The 21,109-nt window shown below is 42.1% G+C and overlaps 1 protein-coding gene and 1 long non-coding RNA gene across 13 annotated transcripts in view; one reads left to right on the top strand and one right to left on the bottom strand.

Annotated features, from left to right (window-relative positions):
* LOC144318574 (uncharacterized) overlaps positions 1 to 7,123 on the bottom strand; it is a 102,472-nt gene extending 95,349 nt beyond the window's left edge. For 2 of the 5 annotated variants that reach the window (XR_013384634.1, XR_013384638.1), the window contains exon 1: positions 6,810 to 7,123. This is a non-coding gene — a long non-coding RNA (uncharacterized LOC144318574). The remainder of the gene's footprint in view (positions 1 to 6,809) is intronic. The other 3 variants (XR_013384628.1, XR_013384625.1, XR_013384636.1) reach the window with 3 other exon arrangements.
* Positions 1 to 21,109, top strand: part of RASEF (RAS and EF-hand domain containing) — a 209,408-nt gene that overhangs the window by 125,061 nt on the left and 63,238 nt on the right. Inside the window, exon 1 of one of the 8 annotated variants that reach the window (XM_077905619.1) lies at positions 7,718 to 8,184. The exons of the other annotated variants lie outside the window; for them this stretch is intronic. Within the exon in view, the coding sequence (XP_077761745.1) occupies positions 7,733 to 8,184 (452 nt within the window). The 5' untranslated portion in view covers positions 7,718 to 7,732. Of the gene's footprint in view, positions 1 to 7,717; positions 8,185 to 21,109 lie in introns of those variants that run through there. 8 annotated transcript variants of the gene reach the window in all.

The following is a 21,109-nucleotide window of genomic DNA, read 5'->3' on the forward strand; positions in this document are numbered from 1 at the left end:
GAGCAATAGAAGTTCAGCTGAACTAACATTTTAAGACTACTGAGGCTAGGTTGTAAGAAGCCTTGAAGCCTTGGCCCAAGACCCTTTGAACACTCATTGTTGGAATCCTGAGGCACCATGTAAGTTGTCCAACTATCTTGAGGGAGGGACCATGTGAAGAAACCGTGAGACCCTATGAAAGCAAATGTTGAACTAAAATTTAAAAATTCAAGGGATCCCTGGGTGGCTCAGCGGTTTAGCGCCTGCCTTTGGCCCAGGGCACGACCCTGGAGCCCCGGGATCGAGTCCCATGTCGGGCTCCCGGTATGCAGCCTTCCCTCTGCCTGTGTCTCTGCCTCTCTCTCTCTCTCTCTATCATAAATTTTTAAAAAATTAAAAATTCATCAATATAATTCACCACATTAACAAGATAGTGAAGGAAAAAAACATGATCACCTAAATAGATGCTGGAAGCATCTAACAAAATGAAAAATCCACTCATGATAAATATTCTTAACAATGTAGGGATAGAGGACAATTCTTAAACACTATAAAGAACATCTACAAAAACCTCTACAGTTAACATTACAATTAACAGTGGAAGAATGAATGACTTCCCCTGTGATTAGGAACAAAGCAAGGAGATCTGTTTTTACTACTATAATTCTACATTGTACTAGAAGTCTAAACCAGTGTTATAAAGCAAGAAAAAGAAAACATATACAAATGGGAAACAAAGAACTAAAACTATCCTTTTCTTCTCATGACATGCATGACTGTATATGGAGAAAATCCTAAGACTTCTTCCAAATAGCTACTAGAACTAACAAGTGAGATTAGCAAGGTCTCAGAATACAAGTTCATTATAATTGAAAAATCAATTGAGTTTTATATGCTGGCAACAAATAAACAAGAGATAGATCATGTTCATTGATAGGCAGACTTAATACTAAGATATCAGTTCTCCCCAAATTGATCTACAAGATTCAACACAACCACAATGCCAGATACATATGTGTAAATTGAAAAACTGATCTTAAAATTTATGTGGAAATATCTAGGACCAAGGAATGTCCAAAACAATTTGGAAAAAGAATAACAAAGCTGTAGGATTTATACTACTTGATTTTGAGACTTCTTATCAAGCCATGTGATCAAGACCACATGGTGTTAGTGAAAAGGATAAATATACAAATCACTTGGACAGAATAAGTCCAGAAATAGACCTACACATGTATGGTCATTTGATTTCTGACAAAGGTGATTCTATGATGAGAGGATCCTTTTTTTTTTTTTTTTCAAAAAGGAGTGCTGAAAGACTTGGATATCCATATAGAAAAAAATAAACTTCAATTTTAAACTCATTCAATACACAAATGAACTCAAAATGGATCATAGATGCAATAGCAAATGAGAAAATCTGTATTTCTAGAAGAAAACATAAGAAATACCTTTGCAACTCTAGGTAGACAGGTTTTTTAGATGGGTCACAAAAATATAAACTACAAAATAAAATATTGATATAATGGATTTTATCAAAACTAAAACCATTTGCTCTTCAAAAGACACCATTAAGAAAATGAAAAGGCAATGCACAGAATGGGAGATTTTCAAAGTATACATATAAATGACAGAGGGCTTGTTTCCAGAATAAAGAAAAAAACATACACAACTCATAAGATGGCAACCTAGTCAAAAATGGCACATGATATGAACAGACATTTCATTAAAGAGGATACAAGAATGGCTGATAAGTATATGAAATGTCATACAACATCACAGTTATCAGGGAAATGCGAATTAAAAGCACAATGGGATACTAATATGCATCCATTAGAAAAACTTCAATTAAAAGGACAGCAGCAAGTGTTGACAAGAATGTGGAATAACTAGAACTCTCTCATACTACAGGTAAGAATGTAAAATTAATCCCTTTGGAGAACACTTAGTCATTTGCTTATAAAGCTAAACATATACCTACCATGCGATCCAGAAATCTCACTCCCAGGAATTTACCCAAGAGAAATGGACACATATGTTCCTTCACACAAAGACTTACACAGTAATAGTTATAGTAGCTTTATTAATAATAGTCAAAATCTGGAAATATCCCAAATGTCAATCAAAATATAATGGATAAACACATTGTGATGTATATGTATAATGTAATCCTACTCATTACCAGAAAGGAAAAAATTCTGGAACTGAATTCATTCAGAAAGGAACTGAAATCTGAAACAACATGAATCAATCTAAAATCATTATGCTGAGCAAAAAAAGCCAAACATGTTAGAGTACATGCTGAATGATCCTCATTACGTGAAACTCTAGAAAAGACAAATTACTCCCATTAAATCTAACTTCTGAGGTTCTAATCATGGAGCCCTCTCACAACATGGCAGCTACTTCTTCAAGACCAGCAAGAGAATCTCACTTCAGGCTCCTCAGACAGTCTTATATAACATAATATAATACAAGACTGACTATCCCATCACATTCGTAAGATCTGCTCACTTTGAAAAGGAAGGGATTATATAGAGCATGTACACCAAGGAATGGGAATTTGGGGCCACTGGAGAGTCCTGCTTACCACAGTTGCCTTTTGGGTTTTACTGTCCAAAAGTTTCACTGCACTAAATTTAAATTTCTCTTTCTCTCTACTACCTGCATACATGATATGAAATGCAAAATTCTTTTTCAACTGAGTGAAGCAAGATGTACGCATGAGACATAGTTTTCTAATGTGGGAAAATGACATAGGAGTGTTGCTTGGTCATTAAAAAGTGGGATCAGATGTTTGAAACTCAACACTCCTCACTCAGTTCTAGTACTGAATGTCTACCCTGCTCTGGTTTGTGAAATGATGTTTATACTGTTTAGAGAATTATACTGATATTTAATTTTTTTATAATGCAAGATTTACCAAAATCTGATAACTGCCAACACATATACACACACAATGTTATATATTGATTACAGAAACAATATACAATCAAAGAGGAAGTTCAACTGCATCCATAATGCTGTATTTTCTAAAACCAGATCTGATAAAATGTTCACATTTGCAATTTTGGGTATATGGGTGTTATATTTTCCTTTTCCTTTTTTCAGATTTACATTAAGAGAAAGAAAATCACTGTGATGTAAATTTGCTGACACATTCTTTTCTTGTAAAATCTTCAATTTTCTTATAACTTCCTTAGTAACAGCAAGCCATGGCAGATATTCATGAGAAAACCAAGACTCAGGGTCTTGCAGGGGCAAGAGTTTGAGAGTTTCTGAACTTACTAATTGGTCCCTCAGTGGTATGCCATTACTTGGATATCTAGTTCCATCTAACAGGCTTATTGGATTTTCTGGCGCAGAGTAACTATAGTGTTAAATGACTTTGAGGAAGGCTCTTGTACCTGAAGGAAATCCTATAGGGTAGATTATAACAGGCTTCCATTAAAAGCCTCTTCCATTTTACTGGGTAAAGGGGAGTTTAAGATGTGGTGCTCATTCCCTGTTATAGGAAATTGGGCCAATTTATGACATAGTGGCAAAGGGATAATTTCTCATGATTCATCACCCTGGTCATTGGCTATCAATCAAGAGGTTTCCCAAAGTATGTTCTCAAGATCACTAACTTGGTGGAAAGCCCTCTGAAATTGAAACAAAAACAAAACCAAACCAAAAACCTGGCTTCCATAGTCAAATACATTTAGAAAATTTTAGATTAAGCAAGTATAAACAACTTTCTTTATCTCATTCAAGAAGGGATAGAGTAGGATTCTTTTCCAAATTTTATTTGTGTTTTAGAAATGTACTTGATCACCGTATCATCTTTTCACTGTTTTATGAAACACACTCTAACAAGATTATCTTTGATTTTTAAAATCCTTGGGTAGCCACAGAGCAAGCTGATCTTTCTCAAAGTCATGCTGATAAATACAGGTAAGCTCTCTTTACCTACTAAATCACTGGCTCTCAAAGGTTGCTCTGTTATCTCCAATTTCTCATTAGCTGTTTCTGGATGCTAGAACAGAAAAGAAATGCTTCCTATTTCTCTCTTCTCCTTCTTTCTTGAAAAAATTAGAGACAGATTATATAACCCTGGCCTTCCCCTGAGTATTTTCTGAGGATATTCAAAAGCATTTATCAGTAACTTGTGAGTGGCTTTGCAGAAGCATCTCACATTTTAGATAAACAGGAGGTTTCTTACTCTTTCTGTAAATCAACTATTTTCTCACTGATTTACATGACAATTTCAGATGAATTGTCAACTTGTACTTGTGCCTAACAAATTAGTCCTAAGCTTCATTGCCTCCTCCTCTCTTTCCCCTGATCTTCTCTGCCATGTAGTTCATGATGTATAAATAAACACTTAGAAATATGAAAGGCGGGATCCCTGGGTGGCGCAGCGGTTTGGCGCCTGCCTTTGGCCCAGGGCGCGATCCTGGAGACCCGGGATCGAGTCCCACGTCGGGCTCCCGGTGCATGGAGCCTGCTTCTCCCTCTGCCTGTGTCTCTGCCTCTCTCTCTCTCTGTGACTATCATAAATAAATAAAAATTAAAAAAAAAAAAAGAAATATGAAAGGCAACCCAATAGGAACTTTAAGAATCTTCTCATAAGTCGAAGAGTCCTTTCAAAATGTGAGTGATTCCTTAATAGAATCAACTAGAAAGTCCAGAAATAAACCCAAATATAGAGAGAAGAATTAAGTATGTCAAAAGTGACATTTAAATCCATGGAGGAGGGAGCCCTGATGGGAGACTAAAGGGAGAGCTATTTGGGTATATGAAATGGGACCAGATCATAGAGGACTCTGAATGCCCAGATGAAGAGTTTACCACCCTTAGTTCACTTTTTATTGGGGAACCTCTAGGAATTGATGAGCTAGGGTGCAGGTTATCATCTCAACCTTTATCGACATTTTTGGCCAGATAATTCTTTGTCATGGGAAGTTAGCCCCGTGTATAACAGGATGTTTAGCAGCTTCCCTGGCCTCTACTTACTTGATGTTAGTAGCATCTTCCCCTTTACAAATTGTGATAACCAAAAATGTCTCCAAACATTGCCAAATGTCTCCTGGACAACAAAATTATCACAGACTGAGAACAACTGAGCTCTAGGACGACAGAATAACTGGTGTTTGAGAAGGACTGTCCAGTTGTGGTTGTTGCAGAACGAACAGAAGGTGAGCAGGACAGGACCCTGAGACAATGTCTTAGAGGCTATCCCAGTACACTAGGTATGGTACATTTTTACAGTAAGGGCCTCTAATAAAGTACATACCCTTCTATCTGTGACCTTGTATGGTCCCCTCCCACATTGATATAGGGCTTGGCCACGTGACTTGCCTTGATCAATGAAATCTCAGCAACCATGACACAAGCTGAGCCTTGAGAAGCATGTGTGCATTGGAACTTAGCCTCTTGGAACACTGCCCCCATGAAACAAAGCCCACACTACCCTCCTGAAGACACATGGTCCAGCTAACAGCCAATACCAACTTCCAGATATGAGTGAGGCCCTTTAACATCACGTAGCTACAGTGACTACATGATCTTAGGCAAGCGTGCAGAAAAACTACCTACCTGAACCCTGCCCAAGTTAATGACAACTTAATTATGAACAAATGAGATGGCTGCTGTTTTAAATCACTGAGTGATTGTTGTATTGTTATGCAGTGATAGACAACTTATAGTAGGTCTGGAGTAGATCACTATCACTGGAAATGAAAAGATGTATACACAAGACATTCACAAGAATCCGTATTTCTTGATGACCCTTCAGTGAAGGGACTCAGTGAAAGGGCAAAACGGGTAAAAAAATAGAAGAATTGAGAAGCTGACTGCAAAGGGCAGATTGAATTCAGGACTGAAGTTGCATGAGCAGTCTTCAAGAAAACACTTCTGACTAGGCAGTTAAAAGTATTAACTCATCTATTTTGAAAACTACTGATACTTAGTAATTGCTAACAGTATAATGATAATAATACTTCAAAGGTTCAGTTTAACAAGTATATTTCTAAAGCTTTAAAGGCATTACCAAGCTAGCCACTTCTTACTTCATATGGAAAAAATCAATCTTTAGAATAAACAGGAAAGCACATAAACTCAAAATCAATAACAATTTATATTGCACTAATGATAAAATTCATTTCAATGTATTAGCTGTCCACTTGTATGGAACTATATTCACTTAGCAATTAGATTGCTAAGACCATGGCCTTTAATGGAATGCCTCTCATAATTGACCAGTTAAATTTACAGATGGTGATTATCAGTGGTATTTACAGCTTGATAAATGCTGACCATTGACTCTGTTCATTGTATTATTCAAGAATTAGCAGTTCCTGAGATGGTTAGCACTTAGCTTTATGTTTAAGAACACCAGCCTGGAGGGATGTCCGTCAAATCCCCTACTTTATTTTAATCCTAATAAAAAAAATCAACTAATAAGCAATAAAGAAAATCTGGAATTAGATAAAAATGGAAATATGGAGTCATAACTAAAAGAAATGGCGGTAAATAAAAGAGAGCCTAAAGCGAGGAGGGAATGCATAATGTGAAAATAACCCAAATGCATTTTCAAAGGCTGTTAGGATCCCAGTAAGAGAACATATGCGTAAGTTATATGACAGAGGAAGAGTCTCTTGGAAACACGGTAAGATTAAAAAAAAAAAAAACCAAAATTATTGACTTTGTAAGATCTTGTACCCATGAAACAGTATTAAAGAAACACCAGCACTGCTGAAATGAATATTTAAGATGAAAAGGTAACATGAACTTGGATATATTATTTCGGTCGAGATTAATCTAAAAAAAAGAAAGAAAAAAGGTACTTTAGTCTTTGAATGCTGCTGCCTGCCAAAGGATGTTGGTTTTTAATTCTTTCTCAGGTTGAGGAGACGGGGAGGGAGAAAGCTCACTTGGATGGAGGGACCTGGAGGACCCATGTGATTTCTACCGCGCATAGACCAGGTGGAATTTAATGTTGGAAGGACACGGGTTAAAGAAAGCCAGTAAAATCAGAGAACGGGGTCTTCTGGTAACGCAAGAAAACTTGTATATGCAGACGGTTACCAACGTTCTGGAATTGCAAGATAATAAACTACACATGACCTTCGGCGATTTGGAATCCCACCCCTCCCTGCCTCCCCGCTCTTTCCGCCCAGGTAGCTCTGCACGCTCCTACTAGTTGTCGGCTTTCCCGGGCCAAACCGTCTTAGCCGAGGGGCCGGGCGAGGCCAAGGCCGGGACCCCGCGCCGGTGGCCGCCAACCTGGGCCGGGCGGGGCCGGGCGGGGCCGGGCGGCGGGGGCGCGGTGCAGGAGGCCCGGCGGGCCGCGGAGGCCGGAGCCGGAGCCGGAGCCGCAGCCGCGCGCCCCTCCTACCTGGCTGGGCGGGGCCGGCGGGCGAGGGCCAGGGCCAGGGCCAGGGCCAGGGCCAGGGCGCTCAGTGTCGGGCGGGCGCTGCGGCCGCAGGACGTGGAGTCGGGGGCGCCCCCGCCCCGCTCCCGGGACCCAGGGGCCGCCGGCGTCCGAGCGCCGCCCCCGCCCCCGCCGCCGCCGCCGCCGCCGCCCAGGCGCCCGCCCCGGCCCCAGCCCGGACATTCCCGCAAGTGGCCGAACCGGCCGGACGGGCCCGACTCGCGCCGCTCCGGGCGGCAGCAGGTGGCCCCGCGGGCAGAGCGCCCCGCCGCGCCCCGGAGCCGTCCGGGCTGGGCTGGCCCGGCCTCGCTGGCTGGCCGGGCCTCGCCGGGCGGGATGGAGGCGGGCGGGGAGCGCGAGGAGCTGGCCCACCTGCGCTCGGTCTTCGCCGCGTGCGACGCGAACCGCTCGGGGCGCCTGGAGCGCGAGGAGTTCGGCGCGCTGTGCGCGGAGCTGCGCGTGCGGCCGGCCGACGCCGAGGCCGTGTTCCTGCGCCTGGACGCCGACCGCGACGGCGCCATCACCTTCCAGGAGTTCGCGCGCGGCTTCCGCGGGGCCCGCCGGGGGGGGCGGCCGCCAGCCGGGGCTCCCCGCCGGCCCGCGCCCGCGCCCGGCTCAGCGTCGGCGGCGCCCGACCCCGAAGACGGCGGCGAGGACGAGGGCGAGGGCGAGGGCGAGGGCGAGGGCGACGGGGACGCGCGGGCGGCCGCCTGGGGTCGGGCGAGCCCCGGCCAGGCCTGGCGGGACTTCCAGGAGCGACTCGGCGACGAGGCCAAATTCATCCCCAGGTGCGCGTCGGCTTGGGGCGCGGGGGCGGGGGTGGCGTTGGCTCCCGGTCCTCCCCGAGCGCTGCCACCTCCCGCCGCACCCTGCTCCTCGGGGCTCGCCTTTCGCGGTCCAGCGACTCTCAACTTTTGCGAGAGGAGCCTGAGATTGCCCTAGGGTTGCAGAAGGGGAGTGCGCTCGGAGTCGGGGTGGGGGAGGAGGTTTCGCTGGCTCACTTCTGAGCCCTGCAAAGCTCACGCTGTTGATTCCCGGGGCCGCAGTGAAGTCTGCAGCGCCCGGAGCTTGTTCCCAGGCAAGGGGTTGGGGGCGCTCCCCGCATCTCGTCGCACCTGCCCGCGGGGCCTCCTGGCTGCACCCCGGCGCGGAGACCCGCCCTGCGAATGGCCGGATGCCAACTTGGTGTCCTTTGTACGTGGTCGTTCTTGTTGATTTCCCGCAACTGACACAGAAAACGAAGCACGTCGGGCATTTATATTGCTGGACTTTACGTCTTCAGTGATGCCTACTGTGTGCCAAGCGTTTTACAGAGTTCGTTCACTTAATTTTTTGCAGCCGCTCTGGAAGGTGGATTTTCTTATCTCTGACTGATGGAGAAACTTAGACCCAGAAATTTAGATGTGTAAGACATTAGGGGACTTGACTAGCTAATACAAGAGCAGAGGTTTGATCTCGATGTTGAACTGAAAAACTCGGCTTTTGTACAGTGGAATAGAATGATAAGATCATACAATAAATTCTCTGGCTTGGACAGACGTGATATCAAGTTACGAACTTAATTCTCAGGGGGAAAGAGCATACCTGCACAGAGGCAGGGCACGCAGAGAAAGATGCTCAGGTTTTATTCAAGAGTAATTTGCATCTGTTCGTGCCTTCCTGTCGTGGTATGTCTCGGAACTGCTGTTTTCACATCTTCCTCTGCACTTCCTCCTCAGGCACTACAAACACGTTAAAGCTATAAAAATGTTATTTCTGCTCTCTGTTTGAAAGCTTATGGAGCTGTGGCTGTCGTTGTTAAGAACTGAGAGGTATCATTTTGGCTGGCAGCTCACATATTTTAGATATGAGACTCAGAAAAGCAAATAGCCCTGGAAGGGTCAGTGGTCTTGCTCGCTCACCCATTCACAGCTTGGACCTGCAGGCCTGGGAGTTCCACTTCCTCCTCTGCCCAGCTCCTCCCTCCATTGGAGAGAAAGGCATGGAGAGTGACTCACTGCAAGTATGAGTTGAATGGTGTGGAGAAAGTGGGTGTGATACCCATCTTTTCTATTATTTACAAGTGAGTTAAAATGCAACGTCTCTTCCAGGGAAGCACAAATTTAAACATTGCTATAAACTATACTGTTGGAATTATCTTTTATCTGTAACTTGGTTTGGGTCCAACTAATTAAAGGAGGTAACAATTTTAAGAGTAAGGAAAGGAGAGCCCATACATACCATGTTTTACAAACACATACCTACACACAGATCTGCTTTTCACAGTAGTCAGGTCTCAGCAGTAAATATTTGACACTTAACCTTGAAATGATTAGGATGATCTTCTTAGAATCAGGATTAATATTAAATCAGGATTTAATATTACCGGTGACGTTATTATCATGGCTTTCCAAACTCTTCAAAGGTTATCAAATTTAATGGGCACCAGTGTCACCTGGTAGACTTGTGTTTTTAAGCCACACCCTCTTCTGATTGGAGATTAACAAGCACAATATTTGCCTTCCTGTGCTTGTTCAACTGGAAAAGAACTAAACTGAGTTGCTTCATCTGATTGTTACCATGGCAGCCATTAACTGTTTCTGGTAAATTCGAGCGCTTCTATTCCACTTCCTCATACAGCTGTTCATCTTCTCTTCCTCTCATCCAAGTGTGGTAAAAATCTTTTGTTCTCGATAAAGCCATTGGCATTATTTCAGCCAAATAAATTCTGCAGACGTTATTGGGTGCTTATTTTGTGCCAGACATGATTGTAGATACTGCCCTACGTCCCTGGGAACAAAGAGAAGGATGAGCTGTAGTTCATGTCCTCAAGAAGTTTATAGTGTGGGTGAAACATTTCTCAAAAATTTCATCAAAGAACATTGCAAGAGATTCCACATATAGTGGACATAGCCCAACAGAGAGCAACTAGGAGCTGTCTTTGAAATGTTGAGTTTTCATTTTTAAAAAGGTCATGTATTTGTTCATTTTACTCCATAATATATCAGGGCTTATTTTAATATAAAATATTACACTTTCCTCCAGTGGGAAGATTGTTTCTCTAGGAAGGTATGCCATTTCATTTGGTGGCTTTGTTTCTCATGTGGCACACCATCCTGTCCCTGGTGGCTTCTTGTCCCATGCTTATCCAGGGGGTCTCCATGTCTAGTTTGAGAAAAACAGGTATCAGATGTAAGAATGTTTGACTCCCATAAGGCAAAATGTAGTAGGGTTAGCAGAATTTCCATTTGTAAGACCTTTCTAGCTCCTGGTTTTAAAATATTAAGCAAGTTTGGGTTAAATTCCCCAATCATTAATAATTGTGATCTTAGAGGAGAAGTAATGTTGTACTGTAAAAAGATGAAAGTGGTCTCTGGGATGTGTGTCAACGCGCTTAGAGTTGTTTTTTTTCTTGTAAGATTGAAAGATTCCTTCCGCTAACATCCCCAGTAGTCAAGTGACCTATTAACTGAGCTGGCAGGTGTTAAATGGCCTACAGGGTCAGGATGGTCATCAGCACTTCCTAGTGAACTGGAATCAGGTCAGCCAACAGGTGAAATCAGAATGGTCAAGGTTAAAGAAGAGAATTCAGGAAGAAAGATTGTACAGTGTCAAGAAAACTCCATGAAGTGGGGAGAAAATGTTGGGTGAGAGATAGAGAACACACTTGAATCACCTAACCTGGCCAATATCTTGTGCCAGGGTTGTTATGAAAGGGAATTTTGTACCTAGTAAGTACTTAATAAGTGTGCTGAGTATATGTTTGCAGAATGAGCAGAATAAAATGGTGTTTTTTGATTCCTTGATTCGTATACTGAGAATGCAGTTTATGTTATGTGCATTTTCTTCATTTGCTTTGTTGATTCTCTCTCTCTCTCTCTCTTTTATATTCTGGTGTGAGCTGGCCATGGTGTTCCAAGATTGGCAAGAAGAGAGGGAAGTAAGACATATGTGTGCATGTGTGCATTTAACATTTGACCAGGGGTAGGAGGATGCCAGAATTCTCTCCTCTAGTTGGGCCTGAAGCTTTTCAGAGTTTTCTTTGATAAGTCAACTTAGAACCCCACATTTTCACAAAGAGGTGAGGATCCAGCTGGCACCAGAACCATAGTGGATTTGTGCATGGGACAGGTACTGCCACAGTGGCTAGATCAGGGATAGACCGAGGGTGGCACTTGTGATGTAACAGGTGTTAGCATGATTGGTGACCTGCCAGGCACAGCTAGGCTGCCATCTGTTCAGGTGCCAAAATCGGACCTATGTGGTCAGCTGTTTCTCATGGTTTGTGACCTTTCTACGTACACACTGTTGAAGGGGAGGCTTTCATCTCGATAATTTAGAAACAATAAATTTAGTTGAGAAGAACCAAGACTACCCACTTGTGAGCTGTATATGGATTATCAAAGACAGTGTACTTCAGCATATATCTATAGCCATAGTGATGATTATGAAAATCAAAAGAAAAAGGTCAGTGGCTGAACACCAATCCCACTGAAGCAGGACATTTTTATTTTATTTTATTTTATTTTATTTTATTTTATTTTATTTTATTTTATTTTAATTAATTAATTTATATATTTATTCATTTATTTATTTATGAAGTGGGACATTTTAAAAACATGTAGCTACAGGTAGGCAGAGGGATAGTTTTCATACTGGTCTGGGTTTCTTTTACATTTCCCCATCTTGGGTTCCATGTTAGCCCTTTCCAGTCCGATTGCTTTCTTTCCTAATAATGTGGTTGCTTCATGAACCCCCTTCTCTTCCATGATGTGCTTCGCAAGATGGGAAGGCAGAAGGCAGATGGCAGCAGAGAAACATAAACTCAGAGAGAGGGCTAGAGACATGGAGGGGGAGAGGGGCCAGGTGAGGGGTGGGGAAAGACAGAGATCAACAGACAGACGGATTAGATAGTGTCTCAGTTTCCCCTCTCTTTCCACTGAACGAGTTTATGGCCATGAGCCTGAGACGAGAGAGGCAAATCAGCTCTGCTTTATTAGATTTTAGCTCTTGAGTATCCTCAGTAGGTGAGTAACTTGTTGCCTTGGATGGTGTTTGTAATATTTGAAGATATGTTTTTCCACTCATGTGGCCAGGAATATTATCTGGTGTTCATCTAAGGAGGTAAAGACTTGTTCTAGTCTTGAAGGACGAGAGTGGTTTGGACCCCAGTCCTGGAAGATAATTGAGGTTGTTTTTCGCTGTGTGTCTTTTATACCTCTGGCCCTGGCTTTGGGATCTATCCGAGTTCTGGCCACAGTCTTTCCAGAACTCTTTGCTTTTCTGTGTTCAGAAGTATACTATATATATATGTATACTGACTATATATACTATATATATGTATTCTGACAGTTGTTGGTCTGTTTTGTCCTCTTTCGTGTATCCTCCACTATAATTCTTGTGTGTCATTACTCTGCTGCTGAGTGGGAGAACCCTGTCTGTTAAGAAAACCACAGCTTTGCCCTGAACCTTCCCAGCTTTGCTCCTGGGCTTTGTAGTAGTCTGTGCATGGCTTGGCTTTTTTGTTGTTGTTGTTTTTTAAGATTTATTTATTTATTTATTTATTTATTTATTTATTTATGATAGAGAGAGAGAGAGAAAGAGAAAGAGAGGCAGAGACACAGGAGGGAGAAGCAGGCTCCATGCCGGGAGCCTGACGCAGGACTCGATCCCGAGACTCCAGGATCGTGCCCTTGGCCAAAGGCAGGCGCTAAACCACTGAGCCACCCAGGGATCCCCCATGGCTTTGCTTTTATGGGCTCTGCTTGCTGGTGGTCCCCCCTGGTTTTGATATTTGAATTTTATCTCAAGGTAATAATTGAATTTTGGCCTCCTGGCCCCAGAAACATATTTTGGCCTTCCTATCCTTGGAGGGTTGACTCTCTGGCCAGATGGTTAGTGGCCCTGCTCCAGACTATGAGATCTCACTGCTAGTTCAGAGTTTTGTTGTTAGGTTTTGATAAGAGATTATTTATCCTTATGATGTGGACACAAAGAAAAAGGCTTAAAATGGCATGTCCTTGGGAAGACTACACTCCAGGAACCACAGATTGTTCTTTTAGCTTTTCTTTTATCCTGAAAATTTGATTGGCTCCTCTCCCAAATCACTGTTCATATTCGTGGTTATACTGCCCCTGTCACTCTGAGCATATGGAAATCTTTGCCTGTTTCTTCATTTCTGCCTGGGCTACATAATCTTATTCATTCGAAAAATGGAAGTGGCTGGATTGTGCCAGTTCTGTCTTGAATGGAGGTTTGGAGGCTGACAGCAGAAACGAGATGTTGTAGGTGATGAGGAAGACATTCAAGTGCCTAGGTTTTTCTCTCCTAAAATGGTGTACACAGTATACAGTTTGCTTCATGCATACCTTGTTACAGTTTTGGTAGCTCCCCATTGCTGTATGTAGTTGGAAGGAAGAAATTCCTTACCATGGACATTCAGGCTGCTTCTATTTGATGATATTTAGTCTTATATCAGGTTGTAAAATGGAAAGCAAACATTATTTTCCAGAAGGAAGTTGTAATGGGGGAATATATGTATGACACATGATTTCTTTAGAATTAGTTCCTCAAAAAAATTCCATTACTTCAACTTGTAAATATTTGGGATTTTCAAAATTAGAATTGCTTATGTCAGAGCAGTTATAAAAGGAGAATAGTGAATTTTAACCCTTAAGGACTTTGTATGTCTTATAAAAATATCTACAGATGCAGTAACTCAAGCATTTTTAATTCTTTCTCATTCACTCAAAGTGCCTGCCAGTGCCCTAGGCACTAGAGAGACTTTATGGACTTGACCCTGACCTCCAAGGACCTTATTGGTTTTACTTTGTTAAGTATGTAGGAGTTTCTGATATCTGAAGGACCTGGGATTGCAGTATAATCCATGAAAAAATACCTCCTGGTATATACCCCAGGCTGTGGACATTTCATATCAAGAATGTTTCTCAAATCAGGGGCCATAGACCTTTCGGGGTCTTTCCATGTATACTTGGAAATCTTAGAATATCAAATGTTGTTTTTTTTTTCACTTTTATGAGAGATAATACAAGCTAATATGCATACATTTGGAATCACCTGAATGACTCCTAACTTACAAATTTGGCCATACCATCTCAAAGCCTAACTTTGTGGTTAAGATTGTGCAGCATCCCACAGCACTGCATTCATTGTCGGGGCCGATGAGGAAGGCAGAACAGGGGATATGATATGTTCATGTGAAGTGGCTGATAAGACAGAGTGTTGGATTTCTGTGGTCTCAGTAGGAAGTGATGGGAGAGTGGGGTTTTGGTAATGTCGATGTGCTTCAAGGAGCTCTGTGCAAACTGCACTGCTATATTAACATTGGCTGTGGTGATTTAGTGTCAGAGTAGGTGAATGTTGCTAATTCTAATTTCATTGATTTTGTAAATATATGTTGCTTTTCTAAATGTCTTGGAGCTATAAGAAGGTTTTATCTGATTTATGTTTGCTCATAGTTAAGCAACATGGTATAAATGTATTTATGCCAATTCTGGAACCCAAAGGAGATATTTTTGAGTAAGGGCCTCATTTTTTAAAAGGTTTTATTTATTCATGAGAGAAACAGAGAGAGAGGCAGAGACATAGGCAGAGGGAGAAGCAGGCTCCATGCAAGGAACCCGATGAGGGACGCCATCCCAGGACCCCAGGATCACGACCTAAACCATAGGCAGATGCTCAACCACTGAGCCACCCAGGCATCCTGAGCAAGGTCTGCATATTAATCAAGTGTGAGATGTACTGTTCTGAAAGGACCTGAAATTTTCAATAACAATATAGGATTGGAAACGTTAGTTTCTTTATTTTTCATCACTTATCAATCTTGTTTGTCACTTAACTTGAGGGCATAATACTGTGGAAGAAGTTCATCTTAAGTTGCTCCCAGTCTTGTCATGTATCCACAGAAGAAACTCTTCTTGCCTTTTTCTTTCTTTTCTTTTCTTTTCTTTTCTTTTCTTTTCTTTTCTTTTCTTTTCTTTTCTTTTCTTTTCTTTTTTTCTTTTCTTTTCTTTCTTTTCTTTTTTCTTTTCTTTTTTCTTTTCTTTTTTCTTTTCTTCTTTTCTTTTCTTTTCTTTCTTTCTTTCTTTCTTTCTTTCTTTCTTTTTCTTCTTTCTTTCTTTCTTTCTTTCTTTCTTTCTTTCTTTCTTTCTTTCTTTCTTTCTTTCTTTCTTTCTTTCAATTATTCGTGAGAGACACAGAGAGAGGCAGAGACACAGGCAGAGGGAGAAGCAGACCACCCGTGGGGAGCCTGATGTGGGACTTCATCCTAGGACCCCGGGATCACCACCTGAGCCAATGGCAGATGCTTAACTGACCCAGCCAGTCAGGCATCTGGAGAGAATGACACATTCTAAGAGCACTCTCCTGCCACACACACCCCAAGGGCAACTACTCCCTTCAATTTCAATTTTTTAAAATTTAGTTTTGGGACATTTTATGAGACTGTTGAGCCATGATACCCCATTGTGATTATTTACAATTACAAAATTATGGAGCATGTTCAAGTGGCCACTTTGTTATAATGCTATCTTTGACCAAGAATATTTTTTAAACTGTCTGGATATAAAGCAAAAAAAGTGCAAATGAGGTATTCATCTGGAAATCCAAATGCAGTGGTGAGAGTGTCACCTGCTGCCAGAGGTACAAGGGCTCATGGGAGGTTGTGGCAGCATTTGTTGGCTTGTTCCCACGTACTAGGCTTGGTGGCTGCACCACTGGCATCCCTCAGTGGGACCCAATCACTTCATAATTCTTCCCTCCATAGAACAGAGTCCCAGTCTGCCCTGGACTGGGATGAATTTCAGAAGAGTCAACCAGCATTTACTTAGAAAATGCATGTTTTAGGATGTTCGTATGTCATGTTTTCTGACAGAAATGCTATAAACCAGTGTTAGTGTTTATGATGCAAAATTATTTTTTCTTTTCCTCCTTGGGGATACATGGCATAGCATGTACCTCAGTCTGGCAGATAGGGTTAGCTTGGGGATGTTAATGAATGAGTTACAGCACAGGCATTCCTTTTTTTTTTTTTTTTTAAGATTTTATTTATTCATGAGAGACACAGAGAGAGAAGCAGAGACATAGGCAGAGGGAGAAGCAGGCTCTATGCGGGGAGCCTGACGTGAGACCCGATCCCAGGACTCCAGCATCACGCCTTGGGCTGAAGGCAGGCGGTAAACCGCTGAGCCATCCAGGGATTCCCCCCCACTTTTTTAAGATTCATTCATTCATTCATTTGAGACACAGACTGAGAGAGAGGCAGAGACACAGGCAGAGGGAGAAGCAGGCTCCTTACAGGGAGTCCGATGCAGAACTCAATCCCAGGACCAACAGCATGCCCTGAGCCGAAGGCAGGTGCGCAACCGCTGAGCCACTCAGGCGTCCCAGGCATTCCTGTTCTAACATGGTGTATGCATTCCAAAAAACCGTGATATTCTGCAAACACACAGGATATATAATATATAAAGGATGGGGCCAACCACTCAGTATTGTACACCTTTGTAACCAGAACACTCAAACCCAGTAACAATCCTAATAAAGTACTAGCACAATAAAAATAAAGTCACACTAGAATCTTAATAGACCTAGAAATACAGCAGGCTAGGAATACCTGTAGAAAGTTTTAAAAAATGAAAATATAGGATTTTGTAGTTTATTTTTTTGAAGACGAAGGAAGTTTGATGGAGGAGGTATATGGGTTGTGGCTGCTGAGTTATAGGGACATGGACAAAATGCATAAGGCTCTGTCCAAATGCAAAATGCACATGGACAGTCTGTGCCAGGAGAAAGGACCCAGGCCAGATGGCCGTTGTGTCCAGTGCTGTATTACCTGCAGCCTGCTGCTTCAGCTTTGGGAATGGACTTGCATTTGGTGGCTATTACTTGCAGGGTTGGGGCAAAGCATTAATATGCTGGTAAACACAACTTCCACTTTAGCATCGCTCACGTATTCACCTAGGGAATGAGCTAATCAATGCTATAGGAACAGGATCATGACAGAGCCGTCCTAGTCTTGAGTACAATTCACAGGGCGCTAGAGCAAGGTGCAAAGCCAGGACCAAGTAGGAGATTGGTTCTGTGTGTACAGATTTGGAGGCTTTGTACTAGTCTAAAGGGATAAGGCATTGCCTTGCTGCTAATAGATTACAGTGAATAAGCTGTCTTCAGGCCAATAAAAATCTGTCTGCAAAAAGTCTGTAGATCTTTCAGACAGGTTGTTAAAATCCTAATGAACCCTGGCTACAATTAAAATCTTACAATGTAGCTAAGCATTTGGGACCTTAAAAAGTGACCTACCTACTCCGTCGAATGACACTGAAAGTTCTTATTCAGCAACTGAAAAATAATTTGGTTCTTACTGAATTCAATTTACTCAACTGAATAAATTGAATAATTGTATTTAAGACTTTTAGGCAGTGCTAGCTTGTATGAAGCTGGTACATTTGTTTATGTGTGACTAACTCCAAAATGCAATGATTTAAACCACCAAACCACCATATTACTTAGGGTTCCCTAGAGAAACAGAAACGTGTGTGTGTGTGTGTGTGTGTGTGTGTGTGTGTGTGAGAGAGAGAGAGAGAGGAGAGAATTGAAGGAATTGGCTCATCATTTGTGGAGGCTGGCAAGTCCCAGATCTGCAGGGATCGGCCAGGAGGCTGGAGACCCAGGGAGGAGTCTCCTTCTCCCTATTTCCCACCCTCCCTCCTACAAATGCTGTGGGAAAGGCATTATGCCAAGAAGTCCAAAGGCTGAAGTTTTAATGAGAAACAGTAGGAAATTCTTAGAGTAGGGACAGGCTGTTACTCTACCATCTCCAACTACGAGCTCCGGTCCCTGACTGGGGGTTGCTAACAAGGATGCAATTTGAGAGGCATAGGGAAGCTCAGATGTGTTCTACCACATAGAAGTCCTAAAATTCCGCCATAAGAAAGCCCATAGTTCCATGCTCATCTTCCCAGGAAGAGGCATTTTTAAGTTCCCAGGAACTCAGGAGATGCTGCTTTTAAATCCCCCCTTTTCTCAGACATGCTTTTCCAGGGCCTCAGCCCTGCAGCATTGGTAGCACCTGGTAGTGGTTCTAGACTGGCAGACTCGTCCACCCCACTATAAACCTGCTGAAGCATCTGCATTTTCACAAGGTCCCTGGGTGATTTGTGCATATATTTAAGTCTGCCAGGGAAATGAGATATGAGGGTATGGGATGTAGCCACATTGGGTTGGGAGTTGCTTATGAAAAGTTAGACCCAGAAAGAGAATATGTTACCGAGGTAGAAAAGATGAACTTCACATGCTCCAAAATTCTGCCTTGGTTTGCCTCTGGTTGTCTGCAATCTGAATTGTGAAACATTCAGGACTGAATTTACTATGAGGTAGCTGATAATTCACCGAGTATATGGTGTATTCTGCAAAGTCTCCTTCAAAGGCAGATACGCGTGTAGAACAGTGCATGGATCTTCCATGTGCACAGCTTGCTGAATCTTACCAGATGGAGCACTTCCGTAATCCGCACCCAGATGGAGAAACAGAACATATCATCACATTTGCAGAAGCCCTCAGTGCTCCCTTCCAAGGCCTGTTGCCCTCTTCCCCAGGTTAGTCATTATCCTCTGCCTGTTTTTTTTACTTACACACAGGGCCTCAAACATTGTAGTTACCTTCCTCTGCTCAACCTTAGGTTTATGAGCTTGGAGTTGTACCTCTGACATTTCATTGCTGTGGACTGTCTCTCCATGTAAAGATTGGACAATTTATCCATTTTACTACTGATGGTCATTTGGGAAATTTCTACTTTGTGGCTATTACTGCTGCAATGAGCAGTCTGTCATATGTCTATTGGTAAGCAAATGGACAGATCCAACGCCTTGCTTTTAATAACTGCAAAATAATTTAAGATTTCCTTGCTAACTCAGGGCCATCATCTTGAAGCTTTCATCCTGAGCCATGGTAGAGTGATACCTCCAGGATTTGTGGAGATGGTCATTCAACTTGGCTTTTTGAGTTCTGTACGTATTTTCTGTTCTTGCTGTTGGGCCACCAGGTTACACTTCATTGTTGTCAGTTCTTCCTTCCATCCTGGGTACCTTCGTCTGCTAAAGATTCAGAAAGCACATGATCAAGTATATTAGAATTGTGTTTTCAAGCCCCTGTTTGAATGCAGGTTATTCCTGTATCGATCAGGGGTGTCTCAGAGGCTACTTTTCATTCTTTCTTGGCTTTCAACCTTCTTTTGGATTGCTCCTTGGTGCCAGATCTCTGAGTTTTTGGTGGCTGGAGTGCTGCTGCCATTTTGAAATTATTATTATTATTTTTTGCAGTCTTGCTAATTTTTATTCCTGTGTTAGCTCCTTTTCCCCTATGTTCATCTTGAAAGTTCTACAAAGTAGACATGATAAATCTAAATTATCTTTGTAGACATTATGCCACTTAGATAAGCATGAAAATTCATTTATATTATTACAAATACTCATGAGAAGTAGGCGTCTAGCCAAGAGTGGGCATGGGCTTATGCTTGGATGAACCCATGGGAGGGGCTGGCGAGGTGTGTGTGTGCATCTGTGTTATGGGCCCCCAGTTCAATAGCTGGTAATTGAAATTATTTTTAATGCTCTTTTTTATGAGTTTTGGGGAAAAGCAACCATTCAGCATTTATTTCCATTTTGTCTAGTAGCTTTGGGGCCAGTTGTACTACCCAGAGGGGATGTAATCCACACAGATGAGAGTGGAGGGCAGCTCGTGCCAGGGAATCAGAACTGCAAACCTGGGAGAGTAAAGGTTTGGGGTGAAAAATATAAACTGACATAAATGCAAATACACAGCTCACTGAAATTGCTTTTTTTTTTTTTTTAATCTGATGAACCAGTGAGTTAAATTGATGACTCAATTAAGAGACCGATTTTTCTTTTCTTGGCTCTCCTGAGGGGTTGAGGTCATATTCCTTCAGAAGATAGTGTTTGCAAATCTAAAGGTTGTTTGCTCTTTTAGGGGGCTATGGCTCTGGGAACTCAAAAGTGGATTAGTTTTCAGGACAACTGATCCTGGTATAAGGTGAAAAAGTCAGATTTTAATAGGATTTTTGACTACCTTCTTTTTTTAAATCACATTCCAGAAAATCACCCTTTGGTTGTTTAGAAAATCAAATTAAAAAGTAATTAAACTTTCCACTGGATGCTGGGAAAGCAATGAAGTGGACAGTTGATGAGCAGTGAAGTGTATCTCGGGAAGCTTCTACCTTGTGGAAAATACGCCCCAGGCACCACTAAATGAGACCAGGGATCTCTCAAAAGGTTTTAACTGTTGAAATGTCGAAGTAATGATGTCAACAACATTTTATTTTAAAGCATTCAAGAAAATTTATAAGGAAATCTCTATAGGTAATTTGGCTTTTTTGGTCTTTTTGATCTATCGTTGCATAAAACAGACTGGAAAGCCTTTATTGATTCATCTTTATGTTTGATGGTTAGGTAGGAAGGTAGGTAGGTAAAAATCAATGATTCTTTAAAAAAAAGTAGATTAAAAAATTCTTTGATATGCTTTTTGTGCAGTAACTCAACAAACACTACCATGTGTCCAAATAGTTTTAATCTAAGATGGTACAAGGATGCTGTAGAAAAAACTTTATAATTTAATTACATGATCTTTCAGAGCAAATTCTTACAACTCTCAAGAGAGCCAGAGCAGGCTGTGTATGATCTACAACAGTAACATCCATACTCT

This window comes from Canis aureus, chromosome 1 (genome assembly GCF_053574225.1).
Source record: "Canis aureus isolate CA01 chromosome 1, VMU_Caureus_v.1.0, whole genome shotgun sequence".
Taxonomy (NCBI): Eukaryota; Metazoa; Chordata; class Mammalia; order Carnivora; family Canidae; genus Canis; species Canis aureus.